At 44.9% G+C, this 26,004-nt stretch overlaps 1 protein-coding gene and 1 pseudogene across 2 annotated transcripts; one reads left to right on the top strand and one right to left on the bottom strand.

The window, feature by feature from the left end:
* Positions 1-78: 78 nt before the first annotated feature.
* Positions 79-24,873, bottom strand: LOC135914099 (spartin-like). Of its 2 annotated transcripts, XM_065446855.1 has the most exons (9): positions 24,638-24,873; positions 24,065-24,504; positions 21,802-22,036; positions 15,354-15,548; positions 12,635-12,829; positions 2,529-2,681; positions 1,678-1,768; positions 702-852; positions 79-327 (listed from the first exon to the last, which is right to left on the bottom strand). In XM_065446855.1, the coding sequence occupies exons 2-9, from the start codon at positions 24,485-24,487 to the stop codon at positions 265-267; spliced, it is 1,506 nt and encodes a 501-aa protein (XP_065302927.1). In that variant the 5' UTR covers positions 24,488-24,504; positions 24,638-24,873; the 3' UTR covers positions 79-264. The 2 variants fall into 2 exon arrangements, with proteins under 2 accessions (XP_065302927.1, XP_065302926.1); XM_065446854.1 differs by having other exon boundaries at positions 79-852; positions 24,638-24,872.
* Positions 19,731-20,894, top strand: LOC135914076 (uncharacterized; annotated as a pseudogene).
* Positions 24,874-26,004: the final 1,131 nt, after the last annotated feature.

Below are 26,004 nucleotides of genomic sequence, written 5' to 3'. Positions count from 1 at the left end.
CCGTGCTGCTTTTCGACATCACGAAACTGCTATCACACATGCAACACTGTAAAAATGGCAATAAAAGATGGACAGGCAACCAGGTTGTAATAATGTTTATTTTTTAAAAAAATACATCTGTACAACAGCACGCGCTGTCATTTTCGCTTGAAATATACATTTGTATTTGTCATATACAATATACACATATCACTCGATATTTAAAGCACATCACTTCTTTTTATGGAAGCACCAGCATACCCGAGAGGTGAGTGAGTGGATGAGTTAAAGGTCCATTTGGTCATCCTCTGAAGTGCTCTGTGCTTCCCGAGATGCCATTTGTTTGAGCTGAAGGGCAGAAGTGAAGCAACAACAAAAGTATGACTAAAAGGCACGTCACAAATTGTGTAAGGTGCTAAGCTTTAGCAGCGACAAGCAAAGATAGTGCAACAATACTCTAATGCACTACATAGACATTTCATATATGCTTCTCAATGGACTTAACAGGAACTACACGCCAAATGACAATTTCCTGCGCCGCTAAATAATAAAAAAAAAAAACATTGCGATAACTTCTGCAACAGTTGCATTCTTCCTTCTTGGGAGTTGTGACAAAACAGGTTTATGAAAAACAATAACACTTTCTAAGACTTCTGCATTTCTAGGTTTTTTCGTATGGCTGCACTCTCACGAAAATTTCCTTGCGCCTCGAGGCTGCTCACATATTCCTGAAGAATTGCTTTTCCGGTCTCTTTTGCAGTGCGTTTCGCAATTCTTTTGAATCCTAAACCGCGGACTGTTGTTGTGGCCATAGTGACATTGGTGACAGAGCCCATGGCACTGTCCACCACTTGTGCAGCATCTGTTCCATACCTGAGGAGAAACCAGTGCACAACATTTAGACATGTAGAAATTGCAAGTAAACGTAATAACTAATCTCAATAAAGTAAACAATGCACAAGCTAATGCTATGAAGTAGAAAAATGAACCATCGAGACAGTTCTGGAAAGACACATAAATGAAAATTAATATGCTTGCATATTGTCATCACAGGTTCCAATATGAACCTGTGACATATCTGAATAAATAAACAAACCTAAAACTTGTCTTGGTTAACTTTATCACGTGCAATATGTTTTTGTCACCAGCTCATCCTACAACAAATTGGAACGTGTTCATAGTTGGATGCTTCATCACTGAATGATGCTGCCATGTAAGCACAACACAACAGATTATCACTCTTGTTGCTTGAGCAATTCTACATTTATCAATTGATGCAAGGCAGTTATATTGCAGCACATAATCGTACACTGCAAATACAATGATAGAACTGTGTTGCACTGTATATAAATTTACATATATGAATAGGCATTCCAGCTTTTTGCAACTCTCAGAACTTTCAAAACACTGATGGCCATGGAACTACCTCCAAAGAGTAAGAACGCTGTTGCTAATTTCAAGCCCAGGGCCTACTAAAGCCTTGAAAATTGTTATCTGCTCATTCATTAGGTGGCTAATTCATTCATCAATAGGAACTGCCACTTTCATAACTATGTCATATAAAGCAACTGTCACACTTTTACATAAACAGATAATTCCAGTAGTGAACATGTGCTGTGCATTGCACATCATGTTGAAGCAGGAAGTGCATGTCATGCAAATTTAACATTAAAGTAACATTGAGAAATTCCTACTTACTTGTGGCCAATAACCTCAACTGTCTCATTGGCAAGGCTGGTAGCCAAGATCCTGGCTGCATTTTCCAAACCAACATACACAGTGGACAGACCTGCACATCAGTCGAAAAAGGAAATATGGAGCACATTTACACTTTGAACTCCACTCATTTGCAAGCAAAAAACAAACATGAATGGCAATTGATTGATTGGTGAGATTCGAAATACCAGAGCTTGATCTTTTAGCGCACACCTGAATTTAAGTATGAGCGTTTTTGCATTGATTCCTATCGAAATGCAGCCATGGGTCGATCCTATGGCCTTGTGTTTAGCAGCACATAACCACCGAGTCACCGCAGTGGGTACTTGAATGGTGAGCCTAAGGAATCTATCACCTGGCACAAGGTCATGGTTCCGATGCCTGGCTGTGCCAGTAGCTTTGTGATGGCGGTGAAATGCAAAAATATTTATGTACTTCAATTTAGGTGCACGTTGCAGAAGCCTAGCTACTCAAAATTATTCCAGAATCCTCCACTACAGTCCCTCTCATAGCCACAGTGTTAGTCAGGGACATTAAGCCTTGTGAACCAATCACTATAGACCCCATTGCATCATTCACTCACGAGACCATCGATTAGCTTTGCTGCTGCTTTCACACAAACCTGCAAAATTTTGCTGCTATATTATTACCATGGGCAAGGCATATTCACTGCAGGCTGTGGACAACTCTCGTCAATTTGATGTCAGTCTAATAATTTGTGCCTTTGATGGATTCAGCTGTGGCCAAGCATCACAATCACTGCCCACGCTTTTCTAAGGAGGAAGAGTGAACATGGGATGGACAGTGTTGACTTCACATTCCATTCGACTTGCCTTGTAGGCCCCCCTTGGCAATGGTGATTGCACCGTGCACTTTGTCCATGCTTGTGGAAGGCACTTCTGGTACGCCAGCCACGCAAGTGTCACAGGACACATTTGTGGCCACCATCTGTGCCACTGTCACCGTCAGCTCACCCACCTTGTTGGCTGCAGTAAAGTCAAATGCGCTAGGGTTTGCAGTTTATGTATACTAAAAAACAACAGGCACACAGAGACACTCCTGCATAGCGTTAACCCTTTCCATGTGAATCTTCTTTATCAAGGAAACCACAAAAATTACTTGAACTTTTTAATAGTCCATTATTGAGAGCAACTTTCAGCATTGCAATAGTATCAGCAGTTCACTTGTTATAGTATTCTGTTGTCTAGTGCTGTCAATATTTTAATGTTCTTGTGTTACACATAGGCATGGCCAAGGAAGCGCTCTATATAAATCTTAACATTTCTTAGAACAGAAGTCCCATGTGCTTCTGTTATCCACCATGCGATGTACGAGGAAAGGAAGTAGCAAAGGAGCCGATGGCAAAGCATTTCTGCCAAGTCATGTCCACACATTGGGGCAAGAGAGGCTGCCGGAGGCTCAAACTCTCTCTCACACTTGTCAGTATAATCGAAGCTCTGAACACAACTCCCTAGAGCATTCCAGGTCTAACTGTTTAGTTGAGGTGAAGAAACATAAAAAACATCAATATCCCGACACTTAAACACATAATTGTCATCACTGCAACCACCTAACTCCGCACTGCCATTTTTGAAACCCAAGGCAGCCAGACTTCCACTGTGTTTGCGCCCAACCGCACTCGCAATAAAACAGTTTTCTGGGAAGCTGGTGCCATCTGGTTGCACAGAATTTGCACTGAAATGATAAAACAGCTATAACACTCGTCCATGATATTAGTAGACTAAAGGAAATCCCTGGATGAGCGAGATTCGTCACTGGCATGCATATTGGAGAAAATGCAAAATGCCTGGACAAGCGAGAGTCGTCCTTGGCATGGAAAGGGTTAAAACGGCACTAATGAGAAATTCGGCAAGTCGTACCACTGTGCACCAGGGCACCTTGGTGTGATTAGGATAGGATGAAATTACGCATCATGTCGCCCTGGTGCGATTTGTTGAGGATGCCATAAATTCGACCACTGAAACAGAAACACAAGGACAGTGCTGTCTCTGTGTATCTGTTTTTTTCTACGTCCTTGTTCAAACGCGCTTAATGCATGGATTCAAACCAACTAGCCTGCCGTGTTTTAAAATGAAGCTTTAGCTCCAACACTCCCCATTCAAATACACATGAAATTCAGTAAGGCTAATTATGGCTACCGCTGAACCAACTTGAACCCAGTTCGCTTACTTTTTAAAATAAAATCTCAAATTTAAACACTAGAAATTTTCAGAAGAATGAAGGTACAAGTTTACAATCTTTTAATTTCACAACAATGCAAAAGTAAAATAATTCTGTAGACGGCGCACCTTATGATGTCTAAGGCAGACAAACTGATTCTCAAATTTAAACACTAAAGTTTTCAGAAGAATGAAGGTCCAAGTTTACATTATCCCAATTACACAGCAACAGAAAAGTATAATAATTCTGTGGATGGCGTCTCTTATGATGTACAAGGCAGACAAACTGATGTATATTGCATGTGGCTTTGAATCATACCTATAATTTGTGACTACCACCTTTGGAAAACTCGTGTAAACAAAGTAATGATTGCATGTCCTAAAGTGGTAACCAATAAAAAACTTGGCACCTGAAATATTTATAAAATTTTCCATTTTTTAATCCTCAGTACTTTGGTAAAAAATTTGGGGCAATAAAATCTGAGGATGTAAAGAAAACTCCCAACATACGATTGTACATACTTAACTCTTGCAAGTGAAACTCATTCAATTTCAAATTGGTAGGGCTAGTAAATGTCCAACGAGAGCTTTTCTGCCTTTCATACATCTTAGAAATGGCACAGGAAAAGTAAAAAAAACTTCCATTTGATAGCAGAAGCGAAAAACAAATGTGAGTCGACCTTAGCGGGACTGATAATCAATTTTTAATGACCCATTTTTATGGCACAACAAAACGCTCATCCTCCAAAGTGTTTATACCTGCAGCGGTTACCTTCAAAAGCAAGTAAAATTTTGGAAGTAGAATTTTTCGATCTGAGCAATCTAAAAAAAAAAAGTTCGGCAGCATGATGCACTCCTCCAACATGAGAGGGCAAAAGGCTGCTGCACACTTGATAATACATCAAGTTATACGACAGGAGGGGTTGGACTTTATAAGACATGACGAGCCACTATATGAAGTACACGTGTGGCAAGCCTTTGTCTGCAAGCTTTGGCCTCTTCTCCATGTTCCCATCTCACATAGTCGCATTGCTGCTATCGCATTTCGGCTTCTTCGGCTCATTTTCTACACTTAGCTGCAGCTTCGCGCACTCGTATAGCAGGTCAGACTCGCGCCAACGACGTTTCTCCTTGCCATTACGTTGCATCCTCACAGCATGGAAAAGTAGCACTCACAGTCGAACACCTTGCTCCCGTCGCTTCGCACTTCGTTTCTGACTTGGCAGGCACCCTCAGCCATAGCGTACTTCAAAGAAAAGCACGCGATGCTTTATTAATCGTTCAATGCTTGTTTTGAGCTTGTTCTTTATTGAAACATATGCTGTTCTGCGCGTTGTATTGGCGATTTCGATGAATGTATTCACTTTGCTGAGCGCTTGTAGCCTCTGCCTTAAGGGGGTATGAGCCATTGCATCTTTGCTTGCTTACGGGGTTATGAGCCATTTCTGATGATAATATTTTTTGTACCACTCAAGACTTGTGAGATCTCTCAACACTACTTATGTTGGTTCCCTGCTCACCTTGGGATGATCGAGGGAGCCCCTCCGAATCTCAATCAGTCCGCTCATGAGGCAGCGCTAGATCTTACCCTCCGCACTGCCCCGCACAACGGCGTGGCGGTACTCCGCGAGAATAGAGACTCCCCTTCCACATACAATGAAATCACGAAGCATTACCTTCTTAATCGCAGGGTTTACAGTTTGCCGCATCCTAAACTAAACAGGGCTCAGGCACTTACATTACGCTTACTACAGACTGGTACTTATCCTTGCCCACGGAGACTGAACATGTTTTATCCAGAGACGTATACAGAGCCTCATTGCCAAGATTGTGGTGCTTTAGCCACGCTCGAACACATGCTCTGGTCTTGCGAAAGAATTGAAGACTCGGCGATCAAGGATGCGTCCAGGTGGGAGGCTGCACTTCGCAGCCCGGACCTGGATGAACAATTCTGGGCTGTCCAGCAGGCTCACGATGTGGCCGTGAGGCTTGGCCTTCCGGTCCCGACGTGGGAGCGGCCCGCTTAGTGATTAATTATCACTACTTGCAGGACCAAATAAAGTTTTCCTTCCTTCCTTCAACTAGACGCCACATTTTATAGGTATGAGCCATTGCAACGAGCCACTTAAGGCATCTGCCTTAAAAATAAGGGTCCTTATATTTAGTAGCCAGTAGCTACTAAAATCAGTAGCCAGTAGTAAACAGTAGCCCCTGGGACACAAAGCAGAGTTACAAATCTCTCTTGACCAAGGCAGCCAATCTGGCTAAGGATGCGCTGTTGCTTATTGGAGGAGACCTTAATGCACGCTATAATGTATGTAAGTACCTTTATAGCACTTACAGAGACTATGGCAGCAAGCACTAGACTTGAATTTAACTCTGATTACAGACACTTCATAACCCACCAGATCTGGCATGTCAACATGTAGAGATTGAACATCGGATCTCACTTTTGTTCGGGGGTTCGTGGATTCGTTCTGGTTCAATTCTAATATAGATTTTGGTAGTGATCGTTACATGCTTACATTATCGTTACATTACTTTGGTAATGGCTAATACAAAGGAGCGCACATTCAGCATGGCTGTCTGGGATGCATTTAGGAAACGAAGAGTGCAGAGAATCAAAAATCAGGGAAGTGAATTGGCCTTGGAACAGCTGACTAGCGAGTTTAAAAGTGACGTTGAAGCAACCGCTAGGAAGGTCAAGACCGATACTGACACAGCGCAAAAGAATAGTTACCTGGCTCATTTGTTGGAAGCGAAGCAGTCAACATTAGCGAGATGGAAGGGTCAGAGGTTGAATAGAAAACTTACAAAGCATATAGCAATGGTTAATCGGGAAATTGAATACCATTGTTGGGTACTGTGCAAGCAGCAATGGAATGAAATATCCAATTCTATTGATGGTCGCAATAAAAGGGGAGGCATCTGGAGTTTGCTCAGACATTTACTAGACGAGACAAACACTAAATCTAATCAGAGGACTGTGATAGGCAAGCTAGTCCATCAGGTATGGCGGGACTCAACGGAGCAGGAGTTGCTGAAGGATTTGGCTGACAGACACCTTCCATTGGAGACCTGGCACAATACACCTGACATGATTTTGGAATATAGTGGGGATGAAAATAGAGTTATGGATGAGGAATCCACTGAAAGTGATATAAGGGTGGCGCCGCAGTACCTTAATGGTCGATTGGCATCAGGGCCGGATGGCATTACAAAAAAAATGTTACAGAATTTAGACGAGGGTCCATTAAGTTCCTCACGTGGACGAGTAACAGCCTCAGGAAGGAAGACCCTTTCCCGGAAGAGTGGAAACTTGCAACTACTGTTCTGATACCCAAACAGGGGAAGGCCTATAGGGCTTGGAAATCTCAAACCCATTTCTCTGACATCGTGTTTGGGGGAAGTCGCTGACCATGTCAGTTTAAATAGGCTAATGCGTTATGTTGAGTGCAATGGGGTCTTTCCGCATTCAATGGTAGGATTTCAGCCCAGCCTCTCGATTCAGGTTGCTATGATCAGGATTAAACATCAACTCCTTGTCCGACGGACAAGGGATACTAAGGTACTAATTGGACTTGTGTAAAAAACCTTCGATAAAATCTGACATTCTTTCATTTTAAGGGTGCTATCGGACTTGAATCTTGGGCAGCGACTTTTCCATTTTGTCAAGGCTTTCCTTGTGGATGGAACTACATTTCTCATGTTTGGGTAGATAAAGTGGGAAGTCTTTAAATTGGGTTCCTGTGGTACTCAGCAGGGATCCGTGTTCTTGCCTGTGTTATTCAATCTGGCGATGTGGAAGTTGGCTAATATACTGGACACTGTCCAGGGTAGTGGCTATTCTATCTACATGGATGACGTTACTATATGCGTTATATACGTTATATATGTACATTATATGCGTTATATACGTTACTATATACTATACTGCGGTAGTGACGGAAAGCTTGAGGCTAGGCTGCAGGAAGTGGTAACGCTTACGGAAGAGTATTTGGGTTTTATGGGGCTCAAGTGTTCCACTAAGAAGTCGGAGTTGTTGATCTTCAAATCTGTGGTGTCAAATCTAAGTAGCTAGGTTGTAGGCCGAAGGATTGGGTACCGGAAGTTGAGCTTTGCATTAGAATCCATACTAAGGAAGGGTCGTTGATACCAAAGTTGAGGCAGTCAGGGTCCTGGGTTTTGTAGTTGAAGTGAATGAATCGAATAATAGAACCATTCAGCGTATTACCAAGAAGACGGAGGAAGCCATAAGACTGGATATTTAATAGGCATAGGGGTCTAGAAGAGAAAAGTGCGATGCAGTTAGTTCGTGCATTTATTCTGTGTCATTTCTCGTATGTGGCAGCTATGCTAAGTTGAAATAGGGGAGAAAAAGATAAATTGGAAGCTTTAATCAGAAAAGCCGTTAAGGCGGTGCTTGGTCTGCCTGTGAGTACATCAAATGATATGTTGTTGTGACTGGGTTGGCCTAATACTTTAGATGAAATTGCCGAGGCGCAGCGTACAGCACAGAGAGAGCAGTTGCTAGGTACACCAGCGGGTAGGTACTGTATATCTTAAGAGTCGCTGTAGAATCAGTGGCTGTGTCGCGCGATAGGGCGCCCCTACACAAGTGGAACGTGAACTTTAGGGCAAAGATCATGGTTCGTCCGCTTCCGCGGAATGTGCACCCCGTGCACAATGTAGGGAGGTGGGTCGCGAGAGCTAGGGCTTTGTTGCGAGAGGCAAAGGATCAGGAGGAGGAGTCTGCGTTTCTTCACATGGCATGGATTAATGGGAAAGATGCTTATTCGGTGGTGGTGGTGGTAGATGGCAAAGGGAGCGATCGCAATGCCGCTTCCATTTGTACAAAAGATCTGGGGGTCGCTGAGCAGGTGGCTATTGCTCTAGCACTAATTGATTCAGGAAGAGTTTTGGTGCTTCGCGAGTTGCGATCTGCGATTAAAGCCTTCTCGAAGGGACTTGTTGAGGAACCAGCTTACAGACTGCTGCAAGGTAGGGATAACACTTCGCATACAGTTACTTGGTTCCCGGCGCACATGCGGTCAGTGGAGAGAGCCCCGTGTAACCTCAACGAGGTGGGCAACAGGGATGCACGAGGATTAGTGCACCGTGTACTCCCTGTAGGGGCTAGACATCCTGCTCCCGAGTCCAGGGAGCAGCTGCTAAGCTGTAACGAGATCACCAAGCACTATTACTTAGGGCGCAGGGCATTACCCCTGCCACATTCTAAATTAAATCAGCCATAGGCCATTACATTAAGGCTCCTGCAGACACGAACGTACCCTAACCCGGTCATCATGAATAAAATTAATCCAGACTGCAGGGTTTCACTCTATTGTAAGTGTGGGGTTTGCTCAATTTAGAACACATGCTTTGGCACTGCTTGGCATTGGCCGGTGATGGTTCTCAAGGTGAACTGTGGTGGCAGCAGACGCTGCACAGTGACGTGCTGGCAGACCAACTCAGGGCTGTCCAAAGGGTCTGTGTGACAGCAGCGGGACTCGGCTTCTCTGTCCCGACGTGGGAGCGGCCCGCATAAGTCCCAGACCGATCCCTCAGGACATAAATAAAGTTCTTCATGCCATAACCGCAACACTGAGAAGCGAGAGTAACGCCTATAGCCCGCTTCTCAAATGGACAAAGAAAAACGCTGAATAGCTTTCGCAGGACTGAGTGCAACTTTCATTACCTACCCGCATTTTTACTGTTCTACCCAATTCTAAAATGCTGCTGTAGTAAGGTGCTGCACCTGTGGCTGCTGCAAATCCTAGCAATAACTAGTTAAAGTGCCTCCATTTTCCAAATGTAGTGCCATTCTTAGGTCTTTCCGCCACCCAGCTCTGCCCGACATTTCCTCCTCCACGCCTTCTGTTGCCCCAGCCTCCTCCACTCCCCCATTGGCCAATCTGTGTCGCGTGAAAGCAGGCGCCGCGCTTTTGTATATTTTTTCTTTCCAGCACGCTCCGACCGCCATTGTTGGCCCTGCGCGATGAAAGTACGCGCAAAAAGACTGATCAAGTGTGTTAGCGGAACAAATCGAGTGTGTTAGGGAGGAGAACTTAATTGTGATGCCGTGCTGCTGTGCCTTCGGTTGCCACAACCGACACAGCGACGGCAAAAGGCTTCTTTCTTTACCATCAGGCAAACGCAATGCACAACAAAGAAAAGTGTGGATCGGGTGGGCTGACTTCGAGGAAGTGGCAAAAAACCCACGGCTTTGTGAAGTGGCACGGTTCCTCACAGCCACTTCTTTTGAGCCTAGTTCACGCCTGCCGCTTCGAAAAAGTGCATGTGTTTATGCTGCGCGTGCTTTTAGTGCATTTAGGTCAACTTTTTTCGAATGCGCTCTCTTTATTTTATCTAGTTTCGTCTTGCAGCGAAAGACTACGCATGTGCAGCTGGCCTGTGACATAAAAGCAACTTTATTCATGCTATGTTTTGAGCCCCACCAGAAGTTAGCACATTCTCGATGCTTTTGCAAGGCTCAATATGAATTACGGATGCAGTTGTTTAGCTTCAAATGTACGCCCACATGTACTGGTCGTAGTGGACGGCTCCCGATAACTTTATTTAAGTCACCTCGGGATGTTTAACCTGCACTTTGATCGTAGTTGTACGTGGGCCAGTAAATTCCATGTTGGTGTTTCGTAATTCTCATGCGGGCGTGGTAGCGCTGCGCCAGTAGTTGGCGCCTCTCCGTGATTGTATTCCTTTATTAGATTTTATTTACTAGTTGTAACAACGTGTCATTATTTTGTATTATTGATGGTGCCCAGGGCACCAGAGCAGCAACGGGAACACTTGTAATGTCACGTGCTCTCCAGAGGCCTCTGTTAGCCACTAAATGTGCCCTCCTGGAGCAGTACTTGCAAAAAAAAAAGGAAAAAAAAATATTTAAAAATCTATTGTCGCAATAATTAAAGCACCCCACAACGAAAAAAATGCCCGCAACTGCTGCAACATACCGCACCCGAGCAAGAATTACGGAACACCAATGAGGAATCTTTCCATGAACCTCTTGCATTTCGCCTCCATCCCGGCTGCTGCCGGACGCGTCCTCAGTATTGGAGGCACGCGCAGCGACTACTCGCACATTTTGTGTGCAGGATTATAATGGCCGAGAAAGGGCGCAAAGGACCGCAGGCCCGCTGATAAGGATTACCATTTTTACTGCTTAACGTTAAGATTTTTATGCGTCCGATTAAGTAAATGGGTACCGCATGCGTTATAAGCACTGTATGTGAACCTACAAAACCACATACAAATACTTTCATGCTGTCAAAACCCGAAACTCTGGTAATTACGCGCATGTTTGAGCACACCGCGCGCATGCGTCCTGTTTCAGTAACACGAACTCTCAACGTGCGTGTGCTTTACACCGTAAATAATGGTGCATTTCTCTATTTTTTCCGCCATTCCAACACGACATTTTTAAGGCCAGTTACCGACTGACGAAGCAATATCTCAATTGAAGAAACTGCTCCGCAGGGCTGGAATAAACTTTTCCGCAGATTTCCTCTGGGAGCGCGTTAGCCGTCGTCTGCTATGGCAAGGCCAGCATGGGCAGCGCCACCGTCGAGGCCGCGGCCAGGAGGGGGAAGTGGTTGGCGCTACTTTTCGAGATTGAATGACAATGTGGCGCCCTCTTCAGGCCGAGAACAAAAGTTCTCACAGTGCCACCATGGCCTTCGAGATCGGGCGGTACACATTGTAGCCCTTTCTCAGAGGCCATGGTGCTACTTTTATGCGAAGCATACTAGGCGCACAACCACGCTCTTCCTTGCTGCGCCGTGCGCGGCCGCGTAGCTACCATTGAGGGTATGAGCCATTGTTCATTGCTGCGCGTCTCATATGTGGGTCTATTCTCTTTTAAGTTTGCTATGTTTGTTATGAAGTTGCTTCTATTTTTATGCGTTGCATAATGCAATCACTCAGTTCAGCCCTTGGGCGCGGCCGGGCAGCCACCACTGACCTTTAGCGCAACTACGTGACGTGACGTCACGACAGCCGGAGGAAAAGCTGGGCCCCAACTCGCGCAATATGCAACGCATTCTTGGCTTAACCAAACTAAGCCTGGCCATTTTTATGCGAAGCATATTAGCCGCACAACCACGCTCTTCCTTGCTGCACCGCGTGGGGCCGCGTAGCTACCATATGACATCATAACAGCTGCAAAAGCGGAGGCTCAACTCGTGCGCTCGTTTGCGGCTGCATAGCTACATAGCCGGGTCTCAGCTCGTGCGCTCGCCTGCATGAGTTGTTTCTTCGTCTAGCCGAACCAAATATAGCCAAGCAACAGCAGTTCACCAGGCTAAACAGTGGTTCAACAACTAAAATAAAGGCTAGTATGCTTCGCATCCTGGGCTTAACCTTAGCTAAGCCACAGCCATTTTTTTACTCGTAACAAGCAAAGATTTAGCTGCGTATTGTAAGTTACAGAAAAACCTATTGCTGAAGAAAATGTATTGCATTTCAATATTTCAAAAAGGCTGAGGAGCCGTGTACACTAATAGAGGGTCACGCGATAGGTCATCCTATTTTCTGTCATGCTTCTGCCGTGCGAGGGCACCAAAGGTAATTTTTTGCGATTTGTTATGAAGAATTAAAAATATACATCCTCATTTAATGAGGAAAACTGCTCGTTTTTGTCAATAGGAGATAATGTTTCCATCAGTGGGACTATCTTGATTCACGTTCTGAACGGTTGTCTGTTTCTTTAAAGCACCTTGGAAAAGTTAGTAACCATTTACCGACACGTTCTGTGACATTGCGCACCGAGCCCGTGACAGTACGCAGGATCTCAAGCCCTTGCTTCACTCTGGGGTCCACTATCACCGGCTGGGCTTCTGGCTTGAGGTACTGCTTGAGCCGCGCTGTGCCCATTTTGAGAGCCTCACCAGTCACCATGGCACCCTTGGTCAGACCCTTGGACAGCGCCTCCGAGCCTGGAGAGAGGGAACAAGATGGCAACAGAGGCACTAAATTGCAGCAGATACTACATTGAACAAACTGGTAGGTGCATTAACATTCGCTTGCATTAGCATGAACATTCTCTGGGGGCTGCTGGAGGGTCGAACTTGGCTATTCACTGCCGCAGTTGTTTGGGCTGTTCTCCTTTGTTTTGAAAGGCAGATTATAGGCAGAAAAAGATGGCCAGCTGGAAAGAGATTGTAGAGGCAGTGGCCATGCAACAGTTAAGGATGGTGACTGCGCTAGCTCGCCATCAGTTGTGGTTTCTTAGAAAGAACTTTTGTTTCTTTCAATGTGATACACACGTGTTCAATGCCTCGGCAGTCTGTCAGCGTTTTCTTAGTATGTATTTATATTACACCCCTGTTTAATGTCGCTCCGTATAATTTATTGGTTTTTATGTTGCTCTTTGGGTACACATGTGTGTCTGATTTATATTAACTTGGCGTTCATTTCATTACATCATCAGTTGTCAGTACCGCCTCGTGTCATCCCTTTCTTCAAGTCTTGTTTTGCTTGTGGTAACTTCCCAAAATCATAAATCACCAACTGGCCTACACCCACGCTCTGCTATGCACAGGTAAGAATGAGTCGTAGTGTTTGATAATGTGCTGAAACAGCACAGAATGGATTTTTGGGCTTGTTGGCACTGCAGTGCTAAAACACTGCCAAAAGAGTGCAAAATCACAGGCACAAGGAAAGAGCTGGACCCCACAGTGCTGCGGTGTCCAGTGTTTTGTTGGCATTATTGCGTATAGCTCTGTATTCGTGTTTTTTTTTTTCATTTACTTTAACAATGTTGAAGCACCGCATGATTCTCAGAGGAAGTACTATAAAACAAAGTTGTACACAATCATCATTACCATGGAGGAAAAACCAACTACTGTTGCATGGCAATTCTGAAGCGTCACCATTAAAAGTATAGAGGAAAGGCTTAAGGGAGATGGGCCTTACCCTGTCTGTAAATTCTAGATGTAGAGCGCTTTGAGAGTATGGGAGATAGAACAGAGAGCAGGTGGTAAGGGCCAACCATGACGAAGGCGTCACTAAAAGCTAGCTTGAACCAAACAATGCCTTGATAGGTACAGCAACCATGCAGCCCGTATTTCCTAAGAGACAACATGCAGATGGTACCTGAAGGAAAGGAGGGGAGATGTCAGAGGTCTTGCCAAGGCTACTTGCCTGATGTCAAAATCCCTCCTAATCTTTTTTCTTCCTTGATGCACATTACCATAAACAAAGGCTACTGACAAATAGCACTCCCATTTTAAACCGAAGCTTAACAGACAATTTGACAGAGCTGTTGGTACAATCCCATGGTAACAAGCAGTGCGAAATCGACAACAACACAGGATCAACAAAACATGAACATTAACTTAAGCCGATTTTAATCAGATTTTAAACGTATACACACACACACACACAGTACTTGCAGTGAAAATATTTGTTAAAACGCAAATTTCATTAAGTTGAGGTTTCCAGGTATCAGGAACAGGTGTCTAGAAAAGTCCTGGTGAAAAACACCTCGTCATTAAACATTTATAAACAGAATCCCACAAGAAACACTACATATTAGTACGGAATTATGGCATCAATAGCACTGATGCTTGCAGCACAGATTGTGGCAAGAGCAATGCTTCAACATGAAGGGGACATACTACTAGCAGCCACAGCCACATGCTACCATGTGTATGCATGTATCATTGTCACGGCTTGCCAAAGCTAGGCTACCATGTTATTTGCTTACAACTGTGCAGTGATCACCGAAGACTGGGGCCACCATAATGTTGTTTGAAATAACGACAAGGCACAATGCCGCTGAAACTATACACCGTTCATTTTGTCATCATTGAGGCCTTAAGCTGACTTCCACTTGGTGTCTTCCTGTTCTGACTGGCCAATAGTGTCTCCATATCTGTGAGCATCAATGGAGAGCATCCAGTGAAATTTCTTTACCGACATGAAGGACAGTGAAATGGTGGTCATCCGTTCAATAGTTCATGCTTTTTGACACTCGCTAGCAAAATTTCCATGAAAAAGAAATTGTGCAAATGATGCATTTAATGTTAGGCTGTCTTTTGCTTGTCACAGAGGCTCAACTTATCGGCACGCAATGCGTGTGGACTTCGGTAAACTTCAGAAAAACATATATTGTGTTCCAGCTTAAGAGTAGTCCAAAATAAGACACTGACCCGAAGGACAAGATAGGCAGTTGAATTAGAATTCAGCTTGAAATATGAGCTAACTAGCACAACAGCATGTATGCAGTCAATACATTGGGTTGAATTAAGCTAAGGTTAGAAAAAAAAAAGTTAGCTGCATACTGCGGATCTTGCGAAATTGAGTTTCCATTATACTGAGCTTGAACTGTATATGCCATGTTAGAAGAATGGCTAAAATCACTTTTTCGTCATTCAAAAAATAATAATTTTAGGAAGACAACGTTTAGAGCAGTATGACACGTGGGCAATCAAAACTAAGGTGGGCCGAGGCACACACCTGCTACTAAGCTATCAGACACCTGCTGGCTGAAGGAGGTAGACCGACGGAAGCGGCTCATCACAGAATCTGGGAGACCGCTCAGGTCTGTCAGGGCCTCCATCTTCATGGCAGTCAGCTCTTCCATGAGAGACTCAAAAAGCGAGATCATCTCATATGGCAGGTCAGCAGGAAGCAGGACTCCCACAAAAGCCCCTGTGCAGAAGCCAATGGACAAAAACTATTTTATATGCACTCTCTACTCCTTGAATAGTCAGTTGCAACAAAAGCACAAGTCAAAATCAAGTTCTTGTGTAAAGAAAGATAATTTAGCAATAATGCTACACAGCAGGGGCGGCACTAAGGGGGGGGGGGGGCTAATTTCCAGCTCCGCCCCTTTGCTCTACTGCCACAAGAACGCCAAAAAGCTGACCCAAGGTAGGTGGCATGAAACAAAATGATAATTTTGATGTCTTATAATTTGGACGGAGATGTGTGAAAGCAGAGCTGCTTAGAAAGGACGGCCTTGTTTAAGCACAACAATTACAGAAAATTTCTGATCACAAGCAATTACCCTCGCACTTGTGATAGAATAGGTGCTTGAAATACAGTGCGAACTGCCACAATAAGATAAAAATGGTTCCAACGGTTCTAAATAGACTTAAAAATGGGTTACACTTCTTCCTTCAGTCTGCTTGCATGAACTGGCAAGTTCTTGCCTCGAATATAATAGCCTCAGCCACAAAATCGCAAGTTGGGTCAAACGACTTCAGAGGCCATGACCCATTCTAAGCCGCAGCTTCTCTCAAAGAAAATCGTTGGGACAACACTGCCTACCCTCAAAAAGATCTGGCGAGCCAACTGCCCTGCAGGACACCACCAGTTACAGTCGGCCATCTGCTCCGCGAACCTAATTGCCTGACGGTAAAGACATGCGCGCCAAACGCCAACACACTTGGGAGTGTTGCGGCTCAAAGTGGCGTTTGGGCCAGGAATCCACCAACCCCATCGACAAGTACGTCTGGTAGTAGGAAGGTAGGAAAAATTACGCAGAACCTACACACTGTGGGAATCGATGTAAGCGAAGTTTTCTGCGCTGTTTGCTTTGATTGATGATAATTACCGGTGATGTTGACGGTGAATGCTTCATTTCTTCAACGTTCAAGTCCAACGCAAGAATGCCGAGTTGACGCTAAACGTTACCTTGTGTGCACCCCTGCTGTTTGTCTGCTTAATACACGGAACACACAGGGAGAGGTGTTTGCTCGAGGCATTGTTGTGGGTCATATATTATAGGTAGTGACTACAGTGACAGGGCCCGGTAATTTAACATCAGCACTACAGTGATGGGGCCCATCACTTTAACAACAACACTGTAGCAACATGGCCGTCACTATAACAATGTCGGTATTGGGGGCGAGCATAGAGTTTCATACAACTATGAGTGTGAGGACTTACGGAGTTGCCATCTGTCGGAAGCACCTCCCTTGCGTAATCCGAGGGATAATGCGACACACTCCGCATAGGTTTGTCTATCGGCGCTGTTACGTTTCACCTCCGATGGGCGGTATAGCCGGCGCGGATGCAACGGACGCCGGGGCTTCGTTCAAAGCGGCGGACATTTTGGCCCGTTCAGCGCTGCCGCAACGCTTCCTGCCAAGCGCGTCCAGGCATGTTTCGATGCCACGTGTCTTCGTGTGTGTGTGCGTGTGTACATGTTGGTGCCCACGCTTGTCAAAGCGCACAGCCGGGGAGAGGAGCTCCCCAACTGTGAAGCGAGGAGGTCTGACCGGCGCCGGCCCGGCGGATGCGTCACCTACTCGTCTCAACATGCCCGAGCGGCGCCGTCACGTGCGCCCCATCCAGAGCCGTTCCTTCTTGCCCTTGACTCCGAGAGTATAAAAGCAGCTGCCCCCGGACGCCTGGAGAGGCTCCGATTTTTTCAGTCGAGTAACGTGCTCTCCCGTCTCTCCACTTCGGTCGACCTGACCGGCTGCTCTTTTGCGATGCTATAATGAACAAGTTGTTCTGCTAGCAGTCGACTGATGCTTTGCCAGGACTTTCGTATGCTTCCAGTTGTGCCCCAGGCCGCCAGGCCAACGCTACCCTTGGGGCTTGCGACCCATTTGTGACAGCGCTAAATAAAGATACTACGTGGGAGCCCTCTTGGACATTTTTGCAAGTACTCTCAAAATGACAGAAGTATTTTACCTTTAAAATAATAATCTTGGACAAACAGAAACCACGGAATGGTTTACAGACGCTATCTCTTTACTTACTACGTGCAGTAAGCTGGGACCCTGCATGCGGTCGCCGCCATCGATTGCCCCAAACTGGTTTATTGCGTGAAAGGTAGGCAATCGCTGAGAGAAAACTATGTGAAATATGTTCTTATAGTGAGCTCTCTGTGTAACCGAATGGAGCAAAGCAGAATGAAGCTTCAATGTGGTAATCACATGGGTTCGCAGTGACCGAGTGCACGTCTGCATGCATGTCCGCGCACAATGTTTCGCTTTCGCTGCAAGCACGTTTTCACACCGTGCCACGAGGTTTATGCCGCAGTATATGAGCATTTGACAGTACGCAAGCAACCATTGTTACATGGACACTATCAGAGCAGTTCAAAAATAATTTCGTTATAGCTAGGCTTCGACGCCTACGTCAACTTGTGACGTGCTGTCGAGATGATTCAATCTCTTCTTTTTCTTTTCTTCTAACATCTTGGAAGCTTCAATATACTTATTTCTAAAGTTGCATCGCACTGTATGTTTATCGGTCTTCTAAGCGAGCAATTTATTGTCTGGTGCTACACAAGCATGAGCTTATGCCATGCAATATTTAATGTGCTTTTTACCATTTCCATTCTAGTGAACTTTCTTTCTCTATTATTATTATCATAGGTGTTAGTGCATATGCATAAGACTGTTAGGCCCAATTGCTGCAGGCTAATGGATGGGTCCGGATATGCAAAATATAATAGACTTGCGGTACAAGCCTAGGTGTTTCAATACAGGGGATGAATGCAACACATTAGCACATTAAACAGAAAAAATATTAAAAAATTTAAGGCATGTTTAAAAACTATCACTAGTTGCATAAATTATCAAACTGCAAACAGCAGAATGGCAAGCAAGAATATAGGCACAAAATCAGTGGTTTATAGCTAATGTTTAAAAGAGTTTGAAAGGATTTAAAGAGTTGAATGCTGGGCTAGTTGGTATTTTGACATGAGAACCATCTTGAAATACAACGCAACGGGATGGCACAACAGAAAGGAAGACTAACACAGGCACCTGTGTTCATCTTATACACGTCCCGTTGCACTGTATTTCAAGATGGTTCTCATGTTAAAAGCGTTTATTTACATTATGTACACGGGCTCCAGATATGGAAGCCCACACCATGTAGGAGCGTATTAAATGTCTGAGTTCACATCAGCCTTTCTGAACGAAAGGTCTCCGCTTTTTATCCCTTCATATTCCTTAGGTGACTAGACTAGGGAATCCAAAGACTGTATCGTAGCAAATCACAAACGTCGAATCGTTTGCAATATCCCACCCAGGATTTCACGCCGTCCCGCCGAGCTCTTCCTCTGATGGTATGAAATATGTGACCGTATAGCAACCTGAGAATACAAGGTCGGTGCTATTCTTCAGCAGCCGTCGACTTGGGTTTCTTTCATCCATTAGCTCAGTTTGTCATCTTCAGGTAGAGGGTTTTTTCTTGACCCGTCAATGGTCAGTGTCAAAGCTGCATTGACTTCTGGATAGGCGGTTGATGAATGGGGTGGTTTGCCTCTGGTAAACGTCTAAGAAATGTTCTTTGCCATATTGAGATGCAACAGGAGCTTCAGTAGTGAGCGACGACAGTGCTGCAGCTACGACCGCCCCTGGGTGCACCATACACGATGCGGCGCAGCCATTCTCTCATTGCACTGACCCCTTGTAGCCTTCCAGCTCACTGTAGTGGTGGCACCGATCACTTCAGCTGTTATTCGCTGTTATCATTCACTTGCTCGCTCGCAAGCAGTGCTCGTGTCGCGGGAGGAAACGCCAGCCCGTCTCGCCACCGGAAGAGGCTCCAACGTATGGTCGACACCACAGGACCTTTGGGTTGCCTCAGGATGCTGCAGAAAAGGTCCATTGCCAACTTTCTTTCGTATACAAGCATGCAGACCAAGCAACAATGCATCCACACCGAGCTTTCTGCTTCATCAATGGGAGATCCAGAGATGCTCCATGAACAAGAAAATCCTTCTCGGTGCTCCGTTTCGACTCCACTTGAAGGGACTATGTACCATCACTCCTGACGACGCTTGTCCGTCCTTGTCAATACAAATAGACAGCGCCACAGGCAGTGTACGTCCACTGCATGAACAACTGCCTCAATCTAGTCATCATGGATGTCTGCAAGGTGATAAAACTGGTTAGGGATTTTTACTCTCTTTTAGAATGCCTCTATGCTTTCCTGAGTGGTTCTGCAATTCACTCTCTGTATGTAGATGTGCAAAAAAAGGTTGTCTTTGCCAGTGATAGAGCTGCAGCGTCTCAGCAATACACGATGGGCCTGGTAGCAGCTTGCACAGTGGGAATGAAAAGCTTTCCTGCTATCCTATTATGTCTCGCCAAAGTGGGCAACGGAAGCTAGGAGTCTGTTTGAGCAAATGAGCTTCTCATTTCTCTTCTATTTAAGCCTATTTACAAAGGTACTCAGCAGCCTTAAGGTTCTTTCGGACCTATTGCAATGTAGAGACTGCAATATAAGTCAGGCATGCCTCATGGCACGCACAGTCATTAACAAGTTCTCCGAAATGGCAAATTCACAGCACGCATTTGACGCTGTCTGGACGCAAACCTACAGTATTTCCGAGGAGAATGTGGTGTCCCAAAGAGAAAAGCAGAGAATAATGCACCTTCCGATTCATTTAGAACAATATGTATTGAGTGAAGGACGGCCCATTGAAGAAGAGTCTCCAGATTCAAAGGAAACATTCAGAGTCAGAGTATTTCTACCCGGTTTCGACCACCTGATTGTGGAGCTGACCAGGCAGTTCACGGAGAATAATTATGTACTCTGCAGAGTCGGCACCCTTCACCCCCAGAGTGGGAATTTTATGGACATCTCCTTGCTCAAGCTTTTCGCCGAGCAGTGTGCATGCGACATCAAAAGCATTGAAGTTGATTGCAAGCTGGTAACGTAACTTCTACAGCGCATCAAAGCCGAAAGGAAGTGCAAGATAGAGACACTGCTGCAATTGGCGAATATAAACTTGCAACAGTTTATTGCATTGCAAAATTGGGAGAATATAAACTAGCCTTCCACGAACTGCCCAAGCTAGGTGTTATTGCCGTGACAATACCGGCATTGTCATCAACTTGCGAGCGCACGTTTTCGTGCCTTTGAAGATCGAAGACTTGTCTTCGCAGCAAGATGACAAATAACCATCTGAACGACCTAGCTGTGCCTGTGGTCGAGCGATATCTTGCCAATAAGATAGATCTTCAATGTGTTGTCGACATGCTTGATGCTGCGCACAGTGATTGACGTGTGCGTCTGCACTAGTACGCCGGTATAATGATAGCCCATTGTATCTCTGCGGCGCTCTTGCGGGGAAATTGTGCGGCAAGCGCATAGGACTGATACCTATACCGGTATCAGAACACCCGCTTGACCATAGAATAAACTCTGGCTGCATTTTGTCTTGTACTATCACAGCACAGGCGTTGGCAGCTGTGGTTGTGACGAAACCTTCCTCTGTCCCTGTCATCACGTTGAAAGACACTCCATATAGGGCGCTGTACGAGGCCAAGTCTGTGGCCTAGCTTGTGTAGTGAATAGTGTGTAGTCAAAGAGCTATTATTTGCGTTTATGAAACATATTGTACTGTATGGCCAAATATGACACTGACTGAAATGCCTGTTGCATGCTTTATTTTTGCTGTCCTCTCCTCTCTCCTATTTGTTTTGTTAGTCTTTTCCCATGTACCTTTTTGCTATTCTTGTTCCCATTCCCAACATTTAGAATCACTAGATGGCGCCACAAGGGTGTAATCTATATGTAACCAAAGTTGGAATTGATATACAGGTTGCTTGGAGGTGCTAGTTCTCTCACCTGTTGTGAAATATACTGTTTTGAAGCTATATTGCGATCTAGTTAACTGATGTTATATTGCTGCTGCTGAGCATCTTTTCTTTTTCTATTTATTTAATGCTGTTTTTTATGTATGTGCTTGACCATGTATAATATAAATTTTTATTTTCTTAGCAGAAGCACTAATGTGTAAATATGCTAAATATTACTTTATATTTTACTGCGATGCTGGAATAACTTATTCATACTGATGCGTTTAAAAGGCCTTCAGCTCAGTTAAACATAGTCAAAACACAACGTATATGTTCCTTGCCTCCCTACCCCCCCCCCTTCCCTAGGGAGCTAGGGAACCATGCAAGATAGGCTAGAAAGTTCTTACCAGCTTCTTTCAAAGGTGCATCAATGTTGGGAAAAAGATAGGCTCCATAGCCTGATCTCAGGGCCGGAGACTGCTTTGGAACCAAAGGGTAAATCCATGTGCCCACTTGTAGCCACGGAAGTGGGGCTTTATCCTCAGGAAACATGGCATCCTGTTTGCCTGGCAAGCGGTACACATGGAGATCCGTGGGCTCAGGTGGTGCCTCAACTCCTCCTCCACCAGAGATATAGAAAATCTGGAGCGGGCATGAATTGGGAACAAAGATAAAATAAAAATAAAATTTCATTTGACTAAATTGGTTGTGAGTAGTATATACTGTCAAAGCAAACTTTGTAAACCTGCAGGACTGGTAATGGCCTAATTTTCTTGACTTGCGAGGCCAAACCTTGACAGTATATTTGCTACAAATACAAGTTTCCCCGGAATCAAGACAACAGTGGCCAAACAAAACATATAAGTGACCATAATTACACACAATTGGCTTAACAAATATACAGCGAAAAAGAGTGAGATCTAGTATCCTGCATTGGAAGATGCTACTAGCACAACGCCAAAGAGATCTCTCAAGGTTCATGTTTCCACCAAGACATTTGCTAGCTTAGTCCAGTCTGACACTGTTTCTAGGAAAGGTGGATAGAGATGCAATATTGCAACATAGTTTGCTTTTTTACATATTTATTATGCACAGTTCACATAACCCATAAATTATGATCACCTGTAATTAACACTGATTATTTTGTAAAGTTATTTGCAAGTGCCCATTAATACAAAACAGGAAAGTTTGCTCTAAACTGGACATACAGAATAATCCAATCAACAAGAGTAAATAAAACAAAGTTTTGTTATGACCACCTTGGCACCGGGAGACCATGTATCAAAGCACATCGCTAAAACGGGGTCATGGTGTGTTAGCTCATAAATGAACAAAGCCTACTTATGAAGCCATTGAATGTACCCTAAATCTTGCATCAGCTTTGATGACTATGTCACCAACAAATGTACAGCTCAAATTAGATACGTTTGCATCCAGTTGTATGTGGTGAATTATACAAGCTCATTTTCCTTTAAACATATGCACATTTGGCTATGTTTATGCAAAATCATCATAGTATTCCTCTTGTTAGGTGACATTAGCTGTTCACAGGGATACAAAAGGCAAAGATTATGCCAAGATAAGCAATTTAGTGCTTCAAAATATTGTTATGGGACATGGATATGGAACTGGGCCTTACCTCTTACATATTTCAAACCTCTTGCCTGCAATACTTGCAAAATGTCTGCCAATTATTACAGAAAAAAATAAAAACTTCAATCTAATGAACAATATGAATTTACTGAAGGGTGGCTTTAACTTTCACCTACCGCTTCCAATGGTTAGCAAAGCTTTTATTGCGATAGCAACTATATGGACACTCTAGGCAAAGTTTTGCCGTCAGTATTGTCGTGATGTTTTGTATATGTTTAGATATAGCATGCCGTATGTTTATCCATACCATATATGCAAGGTAGATGCTACAATATTCAATCGACATAGCTAGGTATTGTTGTCTTGGCTGTATTACTCCCGCGAATTTCCAAAGAATTCTTTTTGAATTGCAGTGCGCGACAATAGTAATTTCACATTTAACTTGCAGTGCACGCCTTTTATCTTACATTTTCTCAGCCTGTTAAAAATTCAAAACAATATTAGTGTTCGAAATCTGATGATTGAGTATTAGCGCTCTTTACAGGGAGTGTAGTGGTACCTGTGCGATCCCTACATGGCGTGCTAAAGCTTTGAAGGGCGCCAGAAATTTTGGCGCACCGAGCATAGTTGTAACACAATCCGAGGGGTTCAAAGGCGGTACTAAACCTTGTTATTGTTTTGCTTGAACTCCTTATTTTATTTTTATGTTTAGAGATTCGATGTCCGTAAATGTGCATTTGTCCAATCCAAACATTTCACACAATCTAGTAATACACCACCAGCTGCTCAAATGCTGACAGTCCCTTGTAGAAGCCAAGCTGACACTCAGCGAGCAATGTGCAATAGTTGCAAATTATGTGCAAATGCACGCACATAATTTGATCATATACGCTTCGATTGGGGAAATACAAGCCCTCTCTTGTCACACTTTTCATGGTGTGCTGTTACACTTTTCACGGTGTGCTGTTGCACGCCAAGCATCGCAGGCTTCCGTTCACTGGACGTTTCCTTAATCAGAATTTGCGATCTAACCACGGTCAGCCACGGTCTTCAGTTTAAAGGCCCGCTTCATCCTACCTGAACACCAGAATCGATGCAAAAGAGCTCCTCTGCTTCCCTTCGCGGTGGGCGGGCTGTACCCGCACTCGTCGCCTCGTCGTAGGTCGGTGGCCTGTCGGTGTACAGAGGTGCTCCGCCGGCTGCTTCGATGGCCATAAGCCGAAACTCGACTTCGTCCTTGATGTGCCGCATCTTCCGCTGCATGGTGCGCGCCCTCTCCCACTCCGGACCATTGCAACCCGGACTCTCGCAGTTGAGGTTCAAGCCATTGGCCAACTTTTCCAGCCCCTTGTAGTACATCTCGATGGCAAGGGCGTTTTCGCCCTGTTCTTCGTAGCTGAGGCCTTGGGACACGTACAGGAAGGCCTCGTCATGGTTGGTCCGAAGGGTTTCCTGAAGCCCGCCGACTGCACTGCTAGGCGCCGCGTACTGCTGTGCCATGATACGCTTTAGGTATGCTAGAGCCAAAAGAAAAGTACTTATTAGTAAAATCTGGCAATACGTTTTCTGTGCTACGGAGGAATGGGCTCGGCGACAGGCTTTGAGAAACACATTCGTGCGGCCTGGTGTGCTGGGGTCATGCCGACTCACCTGTACGGCTGGTCGGCGCTTCCCCCGACTGCTATATATACAACGCTCTTTACAGAGTAGATTAAATCAGATGGCTCCGTTAATGGGATGCCGGGTGGCATAGGGCCAAATCGGAGACTTCTCAGCTGATCGCGCGCCACGTGAGCAGCAAATGCACGTCATTTCACGAGCCGCCGTCGCCGCCCTCGACCGCCTCGACTTCGAACGTGGCCTCCGTGATGACGGCGCGAGTGTTGTGCACAAACCTCTGTTAAAGGACGCACCGAACGTTCAAAATGTAAAACACCTTTATCAGAATCAAGTTTAATTAAAAGAAAATGTAAAGTAGAGGTCATAAACGTGGGCAAAATGCTAGACCGTAATGAGCATAATATAATCGGTTGGCTAAAACAGGCCATTTGTCGACGCCCGTTTCTAAGACAATTTCATTAATGCCTTAACCGTTATTATCATCATCATCTAGTGCGTACACGGCACCGGCCATGACAAACGCGGTCTTTTTTGAAAGTTTGTATAGGTGTTCTGTGGTGTAGGCAGCTAATCACATGCAGACCACTTTTTAATACGACGATAGCTGCTTGACAGCCCCTGCTATCAAACTTCTTTATCGCGAGGGTGGGCCGAGGAAGATGGTGGCCCGCAAGGGAGCTAGGATGCGCGCCGTCTTTTCACGCGCGCCAGGGATGGGGCGGGGAGATATGCGAGCAATGCGAGCGCTAGGAAACGGGGCATGCGCATCTCCACTTCTACTCCAGCTGCGGCGGCTGAGCGCGGCCGCGCACGTCCTTGGAGGCAATCTGCGGTGGGTTGGCAAGGCTATAGCGGATCCGAGATAGCTGACGGCTTCGTGAGCGCGCTGTGTTCTCGCTGAAGCTAGCTGAACGAGACGCAGTACGAAGGGACATTCTGTCACCGCTGCCGCTGTTCATCACGCCAGCATTCTGACGGCGACTGTCCGGGGTCGTCGAGCGAGATGTGTTCGTGTTTGCCTGTGTGCACGTGACAACGTGTTTGTTGATATAGCTAGTAAGCGAATGTTTACGGCAGTTTATGCAGCTGATGAAACGATTAACCTTACTTCTATAGCTGTCTAAAAATTTGCTATCGCGATCACTGCTTTGCCTTGCGGGCAAAACTATGACTGGTCGTAGTTACTTTAAATCTTATGTTTGTGCCATGTAGTAGTCAAGGTTCTTTTTTCCACTGACAACCTTTAACAACTGAGCTTACTATCATAAGGTTTCCAGGAAAAAATCTGGCTAGTTTCCTTTTACATAGACCAGGTCTTGTTGCTGCATTCTGTACAAACAATCTGACAAAGACAGAAACAAGTCATCATATTGCTGGATATATTTCACAGTGAGCAT

This window comes from Dermacentor albipictus, chromosome 3 (assembly GCF_038994185.2).
Source record: "Dermacentor albipictus isolate Rhodes 1998 colony chromosome 3, USDA_Dalb.pri_finalv2, whole genome shotgun sequence".
NCBI classification, from domain to species: Eukaryota; Metazoa; Arthropoda; class Arachnida; order Ixodida; family Ixodidae; genus Dermacentor; species Dermacentor albipictus.
The sequence above is the reverse complement of the archived record's forward strand: the minus strand, read 5'-3'. Positions and strand labels throughout refer to the sequence as shown.